General features: G+C 52.6%; 1 protein-coding gene across 1 annotated transcript in view; it reads right to left on the bottom strand.

The window, feature by feature from the left end:
• The window catches only part of LOC144770733 (sialic acid-binding Ig-like lectin 8), a 398,100-nt gene extending 385,269 nt beyond the window's left edge, over nucleotides 1-12,831 (bottom strand). The window contains exon 1 of the mRNA XM_078655471.1: nucleotides 12,451-12,831. Coding sequence (XP_078511597.1) covers nucleotides 12,451-12,739 — 289 coding nt within the window. The 5' untranslated portion in view covers nucleotides 12,740-12,831. The remainder of the gene's footprint in view (nucleotides 1-12,450) is intronic.
• Nucleotides 12,832-13,220: the final 389 nt, after the last annotated feature.

Below are 13,220 nucleotides of genomic sequence, written 5' to 3'. Positions count from 1 at the left end.
TGCCCATCAGGCCCTGGCCACCATCCCACAGAACGCAGGAACACCACTGGAGAAAAATCCATCTCCTACCTTTCCGCAAGGACCTGGAGCTCCCTTCCTCTGCATCTCAGGCAATCACCATCTCCAGGGGCGTAGGAAGGAGGGTGCTGTGGGTGCACGCAGGCCCGGGTGTCATATATTTTTCCCATTTTGTCACCCCAAATCAGTGATGACACTTGTCACCGGCTTGACAAAATGGCAAAAATATTTTCTGCACCGGGTACCACCTGATATTGCTACGCCACTGACCATCTCTGCCTCATTAAGGAGGGACCTCAAGAACTGGCTCTTCGACTAAACAACAGCCCCCCCTTAGGGCCTTGAGAGCCTTACTGTTGAGAAGTCATGCTCTACAAAATCAATGATTGATTGATTGAAAACATTGTGGGATACAACTTTGCCTCCTTTATGCACCTGGTACATGCTTTGTCAGATATGTATAAAGAATGAAAAAAAATGCACAGTTTTAGAAGTAATTTTCACAAGCTCCTTCCCACACTTTATGTGCATTTAAGGATCTTATTTTCAATATTTAGCATATGTAAATGTAAATTGATACTTGTATAGCACACTACTCGCCCACAAGGGTCTCAAGGCGCTTGTATGAATACCGCTGTGGAACCCATCCTGGCTTTCCTTGTGAGGTGTCCACTCCTGGGCACCCCCAAGGTGGAGGCCAGACATCCTTAGCATTGTGGGGGCCGTTGTGGAGATTAAGCAAGCTATTGCCCAGAGTGGTACTCCATGATTGGAATAGGCACCGAGGCGAGAATTATCAGGTCCATGAAATTTTTTAGCTCAAGACACGCCGAGGCGGGGAATTGAACCCTGGTCCCAGGCTAGACCTCTGCATCAGGGTATGCCGCTCTAACCATTGAGCCACTGTAGGAAGGGGGAGTCTCTGGTTGGCGCAGTGCAACACTGGCGACAAGCAGGGCCTCTCTCTTCCTCGTCAGGGCTGAGGGTTACCTTCAAGACAACCTCTGCTTACCCTCTAGGTAGTGTGGCTTAAGCAGTCTTAGGCTAATCTCTGGGGCATGTAGGGTTAAACATTTGCAATATTATACCATCACAACCAACCCACCACACAATGACACCAAACTGTATTTGTAAAAATATATATCTTTATATAAGTTTCAAGCAGGCTTGTAAATACAGTCTTAGTTACTTTCTTGTATGCAGGTTCCAGTTATCTTTATCAATAGTCACAGTTCTTAAACGCACTCTTTCGGGCCTTCTGCCCAGCTTTACGAAGGTTCAAGGGTCTTTGAGCGCTTCAGGGCGCTTTCCGCTGCCTCAGCTCCAGAAATGAGCTACCCGGCGGGGCCTGACTCGGGAAGAGGGGGCCGCGGGCCTCCGAGAGCGTCACTCGGGACGAGGGGGCCGCGGGCCTTCGGGAGCGTCAGGCGGGGCCTCGGGGGCCAAGAGCAGAGCGAGCCTCTGCTTCAGGGGCGGCTCGCGCTGCCAGCAGTTGTGCGGCTCCCGGGGTGCCGGAGATTAGTCAGCGCGGTGCGAGCTCGGGTTGCAGGACGCTCGCACCGCGACGGGCCAAAGACAGTACCTTGAACTTCTTGGGGTGATCTTTGAAGAGGACGGCTGCAGGGGGGGGGCTGTCCCACGTCGCGTTGCTTCCTTGACGGGCGAGGCGAGCTGCGGCTCGAGGCAGCAGGTCACGGGTCACCCGGGGCGGCGGTGCTCGATGGGGTCTCAGGTCCTTCGCTCAGTCTCCTCTTCAGTCCTGACGGCGGCGGCTGGGTGTGGCGCAGTGGCAGTACGGTCCCCAAGTGCGGGACGTACCCAGCCAAAGTGCCGGTCGCGGTGATGCCCTTTCAGCGGGGCAGTCGGACAGGACGCTGATAGTGGGGGAGGACAGCAGGGCGGCAGTCCGTCTTGGCGGGGAAGTCTACGGCGCTGGAGCCCAGTAGACCTCGATGCTTGGACCGGACGGGTCCTCCGTTACTTTGCTCTCGTGGGGCGAAAGGCAGACGCCGTCGCGGTGCTCGGGCCAGCGGCGGCTGGGCCTCACGATGCTAGGGCGGCTGGCTGAACTCACGGTCACGGTGTGCAGGGGGGTAGATGCCCTCGTCCTCCTCAATCAGCGCTGCAGCGATAAGCAGCACACACAGCAGATGCTTTGGTCAGGGGTTAGCGCTCACTGTTCCTGGAGCGCTGGTCAGGGGGCAAGTTCAACAGCAAGCCCTTGGAGATCTTTTCAGCAGAGTTTGGCACAAAGTTCAAAATAAAGCAAAAGTCTCTTGTAGTCTTTTCTCTTCCTCTCCTTTGGCAGCAAGGCACCAGACACAGGCCAGAGTCAGCACTCCTCCTTGTAGTCCTTCCAGGTCCTTCTCTTCGGGCAGAGTTTCTCTTGTAGCACAAACAGGATCTAATTTACAAGGAGCAGGGCTCCTTCTTTTATACCCAGTTTCTTTTGTTCTAGCAAGCCAGGGGGGCCTCTGCATAACTGCTCCAGTCTCTGAGTACTTGTTGTGGGTACTTACGACTTCTGCATTCAGTGTGAGGGCAGGCACATCAGCCGCTCCCCAGGGGGGCGGAGCCGGCATTGAGAGGGCAGAAGTGGCCTGAGTACTTTGTTGACAAGCTTCGGTCCTTCCTGGGCCAGGTGCAGGCTGAGTCATCAGTCGCTCCCCAGGAGGGCGGAGCCAGCATTGTGGTGGCAGGGGCACAGCCTGATGCATCATTCAGGGGAAACTCCCACCACCCAGTAAGGGGTCCTCCTGCTAATCACTACCTGTCAACTCCCAGCCCTGTCACTCACACACACCAGACAGTCAGATCCACATCCAAGCAGAGGCGGGCTGAAATGGTTAGGCAAGCAAATGCTAACTTTCTAAAAGTAGCATTTGCAAACACAGGATATTAAAATAAACTTTACTAAAAGAAGTATCTTATTATTCTGAGTTCAGGCATACTAAACATGAATTTCTACCATGTTCCCTGAGCCTGCTGGGATTATAGAGTGTAATAATTCCAGCAGCCCATCTGGCCTAGAAGGGAACGGGTAGCCTTACAATAGTGAAAAACGAATTTGGCAGTAATTCACTATTAGAACATGCCACACACATCAGGGCATGTTCTACCTTATACTTACAATGCACCCTGCCCTCAGGCCTACCATAGGGGTGACTAATATGAAGTTAAGGGAAGGTTTAGGGGCTGGCAAGTGTGTGCACTTGCCCAGCCAGGGTGACAGTACCAGACTGCACGCAGGTTCTGCAATGGCAGACCCTAGACACATTTTAAGGCTGCTTCTGTGGGTGGCGCAACCAGCGCTGCAGGCCCACTAGCAGTGTTGGCATTCACAAGCCCTGGCACTCCTGGTGCCCTTTACTAGGGACTAACAGTAAATCCAATGAACCAATCATGGACATCAATCACATGTACACTTTACAGTAGGGAGCACTTGCACTGCGGCACGGGTTGGCCGTGGCGCAGTGCCCTGAGTAGCAGACACCAGCAAAACATTTGAGGCACAACAGCAAAAAGTGGAAGGGAAACTCACGCCAAGGTGCCAGGTCTAACACGTGTCCCCTCCAGCTGAAATGTGGGGAGAACTACCCTTCCCCAGGGAGTTCCTCATCACTAAGGCGGAAAAATCTGGACAGACCATCAGCGTTGGCGTGATCTGTGCCAGGGCGGTGTTCCACCGTGAAGTCCATACCCTGTAGGGAGATGGACCACCTCAACAGTTTTGGGTTCTCACCCCTCATTTGCATCAACCATCTGAGGGGCCTGTGGTCCGTCTGAACCCGGAAGTGAGACCCAAACAAGTAGGGTCTTAGCTTCTTCAGCGCCCAGACCACAGCAAATGCTTCTCGCTCTATTGCACTCCACCTACTTTCCCGTGGAAGTAACCTCCTACTGATGAAGGCTACGGGTTGGTCCCAGCCCTCCTCAGTCATCTGTGAGAGAACAGCCCCTACACCATGCTCTGAAGCGTCTGTTTGCACTATGAATTCCTTGGAGAAATCAGGAGCCAGGAGCACGGGCGCCGTGCACATGGCAGTCTTCAGGGTGTCAAAAGCCTTCTGACAGGTGTCAGTCCAAATCACATTCCTGGGCTGCTTCTTAGAAGTCAGTTCTGTCAAGGGGGTCACAATAGTGCCATAGCCCTTGACAAACCTCCTGTAATACCCAGTGAGCCCCAGGAAGGCTCTCACTGCAGTCTGGGTCTTGGGGGGTTCCCAAGCCAGGATGGTCTCAATTTTGGGTTGCAAGGGTGCCACCTTGCCGCTCCCCACTTGGTGTCCCAAGTACACCACGGAGCCCTGCCCAATCTGGCACTTGCTTGCCTTGATTGTGAGGCCTGCCTTGCGCAGCGCCATCAACACTTCCCAGAGGTGCTGCAGGTGTTCTGGCCAGGTGCCACTGAACACTGCGATGTCATCCAGGTAGGCGGCACTGAACTCATCCAGCCCGACCAACACCTGGTTGACCAACCTCTGAAAGGTGGCAGGGGCATTCTTCATCCCAAATGGCATCACCCGGAACTGGAAATGCCCATCTGGTGTGGAGAATGCTGACCTCTCCTTGGCCCCATCGGTTAAGGCGATCTGCCAGTACCCAGACGTTAAATCAAACGTGCTGAGGAACCGGGCAGCCCCTAGCCGATCAATGAGCTCATCAGCTCTGGGGATAGGGTGCGCGTCAGTCTTGGTGACTGAATTGAGTCCTCTGTAGTCCACACAGAACCGGAGTTCAGGTGTGGCTCCCGGCGCAGCAGCCTTTGGGACCAAGACCACGGGGCTGGACCAAGGACTGCTGGAAGACTCAACCACCCTAAGAGCAAGCATCTTGGAGACCTCCTCCTTGATGCAGGCCCGGACCCTGTCAGTTACCCTGTAGGCCTTATGCTTCACAGGTAAGCTGTCTCCTGTGTCCACATCATGGACGCACCAATCTGTGACACTGGGAACCAGGGAGAACAGGTCTGGAAACTGCCCCAGCAACTGGCGGCAGTCTTCCTGTTGCTCAGGGGTCAGGGTGGGTGAGAGGTTAACTCCATCCACTGACCCATCCTTCTCACAGGCCACTAAGAGGTCAGGAAGAGGCTCAGACTCCTCTTCCATTCCATCATCAGTGGCCAACAGCATGCCCACTTCGGACCTTTTCAAGTGGGGCTTGAGGCGGTTGACATGTAAGACCCTTAAAGGATTCCTGGGCGTCTTCATGTCCACCAAGTATGTCACTGAGCTCTTGCGCTCCACAACCTCAAATGGGCCTGTCCACTTATCCTGAAGTGCACAGGGTTCCACTGGGGCCAAGACATACACCTCTTGTCCAGGCTGAAGCTCTACCAGAGTGGCATTCTGGTCGTACCACCGCTTCATCTCCTCCTGGCTAGCTTCCAGATTTGCCTCAGCAAGTTGTCTGAAGCGCCTGGTTTGGTTTCGGAAGGCCAGCATGTAGCTATATACATTCTGGGGAGGTTTCCTGGGAGATTGCTCCCAGCCTTCCTTTACCAAACTCAGTGGTCCTCTCACGGGGTGACCATACAGCAGCTCAAAGGGGCTGAACCCTAGAGACTTCTGTGGCACCTCGCGGTATGCAAAGAGCAGGCATGGTAAGAGGACGTCCCACTTACGCCTCATTGGACCTTCCAGGCCCATGATCATGCCCTTCAGGGTTCGGTTGAATCTTTCAACCAACCCATTTCCTTGGGGATGGTAAGGTGTGGTGAACTTGTAGGTTACACCACACTCTTGCCAAAGGGACTTCATATACTTGGATATAAAGTTGGTCCCCCTGTCGCTCACCACCTCTAGAGGGAACCCCACTCTGGAGAAAATTCCCATTAGTGCACGCCCCACCACGGGGGCCGTCACTGTCCTCAGAGGGATGGCTTCAGGGTACCGGGTGGCATGATCCACCAAGACCAGGATGAACCTGTTGCCCATGGCTGTCTTGGGGTCCAGAGGCCCAACAATATCAATACCCACTCGTTGGAATGGCGTACTGACCACAGGGAAGGGTTGGAGGGGAGCCTTGTTCTTCCCTCCGCTCTTCCCACTTGCCTGGCAAGTTGGACAGGTCCTACAATGAGCATCTGAGCTCTTGTGCATTTGGGGCCAGTAGAAGTGGGTGACAAGCCTGTCATAGGTCTTGTCCATCCCCAAATGTCCTGCTAAAGGCACATCATGAGCCAGTCCCAGTAGGAAGGCTCTGAACTTCTGGGGTACCACCAGCACACGGGCTGACCCAGGTTCAGCAGCCTTAGGCTCTGAGTACAGGAGGTCATTCTCCCAGTACACATAATGTGTTTTGGCCTGAACACCATTGGCCTGGTCTGCAGCCTGCTGCCGCATACCCACGAGAGAAGGGCATTCTTTCTGCTCCCTGCAGAATTCCTCCCTGGAGGGGCCTCCTTCTTGCTGCCAATGGGTCAGCTCAGGCAGGTCCCCCAGTTCGGCAATCTGTTCCCCAGTAGGCTCCAGGGCATCCCCCTCAAGGTCTGCTTCCTCCTGGACCGTGGGAACTTCAGGGGCCGGTTTCCCGCGCACCCTGCGCCTTCTCCCTAAGGCCGGTTCCTGGGCCTCTCCGTCAGGCCCCAGGACCTCTTGATCACCCCTACTGGCTGCCATTGACCGGGTGGTCACGCACGCCCAGTCAGGTAGACCCACCATCTTCAGGTGAGTCGTTTTCTCCACCTTTTCCCAAGGGGAGTCCTCCAAGTCGTTCCCTAGCAAACAGTCAACAGGCATGGCTTTCCTCACACAGACCTGCAGAGTACCAGAGACCCCCCCCCACTCGAAGGGAACTTGAGCCATCGGACACTGACTCTCTGAATTGTCAGCGTTGACAACCCTACAGTAGGCATGGGGTACAACCTGCTCTTGAGACACCAGGTGATGCCTCACTGCAGTCACACTGGCTCCTGTGTCTCTAAGAGCCTCAGCTTTCTTACCATTGATGGTAACCACCTGCCCATATTTTTTAGTGTTAGAGGGCAGGTAGCTTGTAGGGACCATCTCACTGTCTCCTAGTGAGACTAGGGTCATCTGAACAGGATCTCCACCCCCCGGGACCATCACTTCTTCTCCTAAGTGAACACTGGTCACTTGTCGGGGCGGAGCACCAGTGGGTGCTGGTTTTCCAAACAGGCGACACTTGGGGTCACTGGCTATGTGCCCCGGGTCACCACATTTGTAACAATTGAAGGGCCCCTTTGGAACAGGTCGACCTGTCGGGGCCCCATTCTGCTTAGGGGGTGGGGGAGGCTGAGAACCTTTCTGCTGGTCCCCTTGGGGATTACTTTGGGGGCCTTTTTGGAACCCTTTCTGTTTTCCCTTGTCCCCCCCACTCTTCTGCTGGGGACCCTGCCCACCCTTGGCGGAGTCTCCCACTGGACCCTTGTGGACCCTGGTGCTGAGCCAGCGGTCCGCCTCCTCAGCAAGTTTCCTCGGGTTGGACAACTTGCTATCAATCAGGTGCTGGCGTAACTCAGGAAAACATTGATCAGACAAGTGCTCCCATGCAATTAAATCAAAGAGACCTTGAAAATCATTCACTTTGTTACCCTTCACCCAACCATCCAGTGCTCTGCAAAAAAAAGTCACAAACTCCACATACGTATTCCCAGGCCGCTTATTACACCCCCTAAACTTCTGTCTATACATTTCAGGGGTAAGCCCATACCTGGTCATTAAAGCTTCTTTCATATGGGGATAGGATCTCTGGTCTTCAGAGGGCAAATCTAGCAGGGTGTCCCGCCCTTCGCTAAGGAACCTTCCCCATAACCCCGCTCCCCAATCCCTCTCAGGGACCCGGTGGGAAAGCATGGCTACCTCATATGCCCTAAACCACTGTCCTATGTCATCCCCCTTAAAGAACTCTTTAACTACATCTTTGGGGATGTGCACTCTTGACTCTACCTGCACCGGCGTTGTGCTGCCACCAGAGGGAGGATGATCCAAGGTTTTCTCTTTTAGACTCATCTCCCTCATTTTCACATCATACTCCAACTGGAGTTTTCTTTCTTCCAGAGCCATTTTTTTGCTTTCAAGCTCCATTTGGCCCTTCAACTTCAATTCTGCCATCTTTATCTCATGATCCCTGGTTGCCTGTCTGTCTGCCAGCTCCTCTGGCGACAGGCCTCTGCCAAAGCTAAGAACGCTGTCTGGCTTTTCCAGACTCACAGGATCCACAGGTGCATCCTGATCCTCAGGTGTCTTCCTAGATTCAAGCCAGGCTCTCATGGCCTTGTAGAACTCAGGTTTGTTTCTGCATCCTGCGTGTGGAACCTTGAGTTTCCTGCAAAAATAACTCAACTGCTTCTTTGTGTAGTCATCCAGCTTTGATGCGTCCCATTCTAGCCCCTGCGCACTAGAGGCTATGGACTCTCCTCCATCAATGCTGTTTGTGCCAGGCATGTTTGCAACACTAGGGATCTTCTTCTTTAGCAAAATTAAAAAATCCAAAAGTCTGTGGCTAAGTTACTGGACTGTAATCACTATGCAATGGTCAGTAGCTAAGGTAAAACACTGCAAATGTAAATTCGCGAATCCTCACCGCTGCGTCCAATGTAGGAAGGGGGAGTCTCTGGTTGGCGCAGTGCAACACTGGCGACAAGCAGGGCCTCTCTCTTCCTCGTCAGGGCTGAGGGTTACCTTCAAGACAACCTCTGCTTACCCTCTAGGTAGTGTGGCTTAAGCAGTCTTAGGCTAATCTCTGGGGCATGTAGGGTTAAACATTTGCAATATTATACCATCACAACCAACCCACCACACAATGACACCAAACTGTATTTGTAAAAATATATATCTTTATATAAGTTTCAAGCAGGCTTGTAAATACAGTCTTAGTTACTTTCTTGTATGCAGGTTCCAGTTATCTTTATCAATAGTCACAGTTCTTAAACGCACTCTTTCGGGCCTTCTGCCCAGCTTTACGAAGGTTCAAGGGTCTTTGAGCGCTTCAGGGCGCTTTCCGCTGCCTCAGCTCCAGAAATGAGCTACCCGGCGGGGCCTGACTCGGGAAGAGGGGGCCGCGGGCCTCCGAGAGCGTCACTCGGGACGAGGGGGCCGCGGGCCTTCGGGAGCGTCAGGCGGGGCCTCGGGGGCCAAGAGCAGAGCGAGCCTCTGCTTCAGGGGCGGCTCGCGCTGCCAGCAGTTGTGCGGCTCCCGGGGTGCCGGAGATTAGTCAGCGCGGTGCGAGCTCGGGTTGCAGGACGCTCGCACCGCGACGGGCCAAAGACAGTACCTTGAACTTCTTGGGGTGATCTTTGAAGAGGACGGCTGCAGGGGGGGGGCTGTCCCACGTCGCGTTGCTTCCTTGACGGGCGAGGCGAGCTGCGGCTCGAGGCAGCAGGTCACGGGTCACCCGGGGCGGCGGTGCTCGATGGGGTCTCAGGTCCTTCGCTCAGTCTCCTCTTCAGTCCTGACGGCGGCGGCTGGGTGTGGCGCAGTGGCAGTACCGTCCCCAAGTGCGGGACGTACCCAGCCAAAGTGCCGGTCGCGGTGATGCCCTTTCAGCGGGGCAGTCGGACAGGACGCTGATAGCGGGGGAGGACAGCAGGGCGGCAGTCCGTCTTGGCGGGGAAGTCTACGGCGCTGGAGCCCAGTAGACCTCGATGCTTGGACCGGACGGGTCCTCCGTTACTTTGCTCTCGTGGGGCGAAAGGCAGACGCCGTCGCGGTGCTCGGGCCAGCGGCGGCTGGGCCTCACGATGCTAGGGCGGCTGGCTGAACTCACGGTCACGGTGTGCAGGGGGGTAGATGCCCTCGTCCTCCTCAATCAGCGCTGCAGCGATAAGCAGCACACACAGCAGATGCTTTGGTCAGGGGTTAGCGCTCACTGTTCCTGGAGCGCTGGTCAGGGGGCAAGTTCAACAGCAAGCCCTTGGAGATCTTTTCAGCAGAGTTTGGCACAAAGTTCAAAATAAAGCAAAAGTCTCTTGTAGTCTTTTCTCTTCCTCTCCTTTGGCAGCAAGGCACCAGACACAGGCCAGAGTCAGCACTCCTCCTTGTAGTCCTTCCAGGTCCTTCTCTTCGGGCAGAGTTTCTCTTGTAGCACAAACAGGATCTAATTTACAAGGAGCAGGGCTCCTTCTTTTATACCCAGTTTCTTTTGTTCTAGCAAGCCAGGGGGGCCTCTGCATAACTGCTCCAGTCTCTGAGTACTTGTTGTGGGTACTTACGACTTCTGCATTCAGTGTGAGGGCAGGCACATCAGCCGCTCCCCAGGGGGGCGGAGCCGGCATTGAGAGGGCAGGAGTGGCCTGAGTACTTTGTTGACAAGCTTCGGTCCTTCCTGGGCCAGGTGCAGGCTGAGTCATCAGTCGCTCCCCAGGAGGGCGGAGCCAGCATTGTGGTGGCAGGGGCACAGCCTGATGCATCATTCAGGGGAAACTCCCACCACCCAGTAAGGGGTCCTCCTGCTAATCACTACCTGTCAACTCCCAGCCCTGTCACTCACACACACCAGACAGTCAGATCCACATCCAAGCAGAGGCGGGCTGAAATGGTTAGGCAAGCAAATGCTAACTTTCTAAAAGTAGCATTTGCAAACACAGGATATTAAAATAAACTTTACTAAAAGAAGTATCTTATTATTCTGAGTTCAGGCATACTAAACATGAATTTCTACCATGTTCCCTGAGCCTGCTGGGATTATAGAGTGTAATAATTCCAGCAGCCCATCTGGCCTAGAAGGGAACGGGTAGCCTTACAATAGTGAAAAACGAATTTGGCAGTAATTCACTATTAGACCATGCCACACACATCAGGGCATGTTCTACCTTATACTTACAATGCACCCTGCCCTCAGGCCTACCATAGGGGTGACTAATATGAAGTTAAGGGAAGGTTTAGGGGCTGGCAAGTGTGTGCACTTGCCCAGCCAGGGTGACAGTACCAGACTGCACGCAGGTTCTGCAATGGCAGACCCTAGACACATTTTAAGGCTGCTTCTGTGGGTGGCGCAACCAGCGCTGCAGGCCCACTAGCAGTGTTGGCATTCACAAGCCCTGGCACTCCTGGTGCCCTTTACTAGGGACTAACAGTAAATCCAATGAACCAATCATGGACATCAATCACATGTACACTTTACAGTAGGGAGCACTTGCACTGCGGCACGGGTTGGCCGTGGCGCAGTGCCCTGAGTAGCAGACACCAGCAAAACATTTGAGGCACAACAGCAAAAAGTGGAAGGGAAACTCACGCCAAGGTGCCAGGTCTAACAGCCACACTTCTCCATTCGATGTTGTCTAGTTTAAAACCAAGCTGGTGTAGTTTGTGCTCAACTTCTAGAAGGTTCTGATTGATTTTTCTGCCATTTTAAAACTGTGACTCATGAAGCAAGAAACAGTGCCTTCTCTGGACGATTAATCGTTTTATTTGTGGGATGTATAATGGAATATGCGACAATATTTACTCCCTGGTAATAGTACACATCTATAATGTCTTACTAAACCTAGGGGCCGATTTATTAATGTTTCATTGAACCCAGTCGAGAAATCAAAGTTCTTGTGCTGCGCTGCGTGAAAGGAAGAGAGAGAAACAGTGCCATATCTCCTAAGACATGGAGCAGCTTTCCTCTCTCAATGTGCGGCTGCGCTTTATGCTGCCATGCTCCATCGCACCATAATATAACGTTGTGTGCATGATGTAAAACATAGATTTTGTCGGGAAGATCTTGAATAGGTTTGTTGAAATAAAAACTTTTCCCCAAGTGAAGCCTTAAAGAAGGGTTGTTTTGGGTGTAAAGTCCTATCTACAAATGATCATTGATAGAGCTTTGCATCAAAAACCATTGGTGGATGCACTTGAATGCCCTTGTACCACCCATGGTACTTTCCCACCACCTTGCCGCAAAGCAACGTTGCATTAATTAAAATGAAGTTTGGTGCCTGAAAGTAAATCTCAAATTAGGAGTTTGCATAACTTTTGTGATATAAACCTAGCACAAATTGTTAGTAAATCTGCACTCCCATATTCTGAGTAGTCTGCAAAATAAATCCTTCGGTGTAGGATAACGTGGAATTGTAAGCAGTGGTTTGCATGGATTGCCGTATTAAAAAGACCAGAAGTAGCACCATCTGTTGTGTTAATGTACACAGTGGCTGCGGCGAGATGTAGTGTTACCAAATTAATAATGTAGGAACAGCATGTTACCTTCAGTGTGCGGTGATACATTTATCATAAAAGTATTTTGCGCTTCACCTCTACTGCTAATGAGGGGATCTGTATGATTTGGCCTAGTAGGAATGACACTTTATCGGCATCAGCATCCTCCTCTATGTGACTTACATAAGATGAGCCACAAAAAGAGCTGTCTATATTTTTGACCTATTGTGTTTATGACTGTTGTCCTTAATATGAGTCAAGCTTTAACGTATGCCGGGCATAGGACAGTAAACTCAATTTAGAACCGGTGTGGCCTTCAGATGTGACTCACCTACAACCGTAAGTCGCACCGGGAATTGTGCATAAGAATATCCAATTGATGAGTATCCACCGTGTTCATATCGGAAGTAGTAGGATCCTCCATCCGATCTCCTGACGTCATCGATCCTGAGGGAACAGTCGCTTTGCGTCACATTTCCTACAAGTCTGAAGCGGCCTTTGGTTTCCTCGCGGATCTTTCTGTTTCTAGCATTTGAAGCCACGGCCGGGCCAAACCAGTCGTCACCTTGAATGATCCAGTATCCACGGGGACTCCCATCCACAGTCCACCAAGGCTCCATGTAGGTGAACTGGCAGGGAATGAGGACGCACAGGCCAAGCTGAGCTGTGATATTCCGGGGCGCGGTCAATGTATAATTTTCAGGGGCACCGAGGACTCCTGCGGAGACAAGAGCAGCAGGTCAGAGCAGTTCTATGAAAGGGGAAAAACAAGAGCATGTACTCATTAAAATAGAGGTGTGGCAAGTGGGCGTGGTTGGGGCCAAAAGCAGCATATAATCATACATAGAGACTTCTGTACCAGTTGGAGCTTATGAGAAATGTGTTACGTCAAAAAACACAAATTAACTCATAACACAAAATGAAAGTCAGGATGGCACTTTCACCCGCAAGGTCGCTGCGCATCTGATTGACAGTGGAGGATCTATCTAGAGACTCTGTCCTGTTAATCCCAGTGGGACACAAGCCCTCTCACCCCCCTGCAGTTTGGGGATATTCAAAATGCGCGCTGCTGGAATCTTCACCAACTACTTTGGAAAAGGA

The sequence above is a fragment of the Lissotriton helveticus genome, chromosome 7 (assembly GCF_964261635.1).
Source record: "Lissotriton helveticus chromosome 7, aLisHel1.1, whole genome shotgun sequence".
NCBI classification, from domain to species: Eukaryota; Metazoa; Chordata; class Amphibia; order Caudata; family Salamandridae; genus Lissotriton; species Lissotriton helveticus.
Note: the sequence above shows the minus strand (reverse complement) of the source record. Positions and strands in the feature narration are given on the sequence as shown.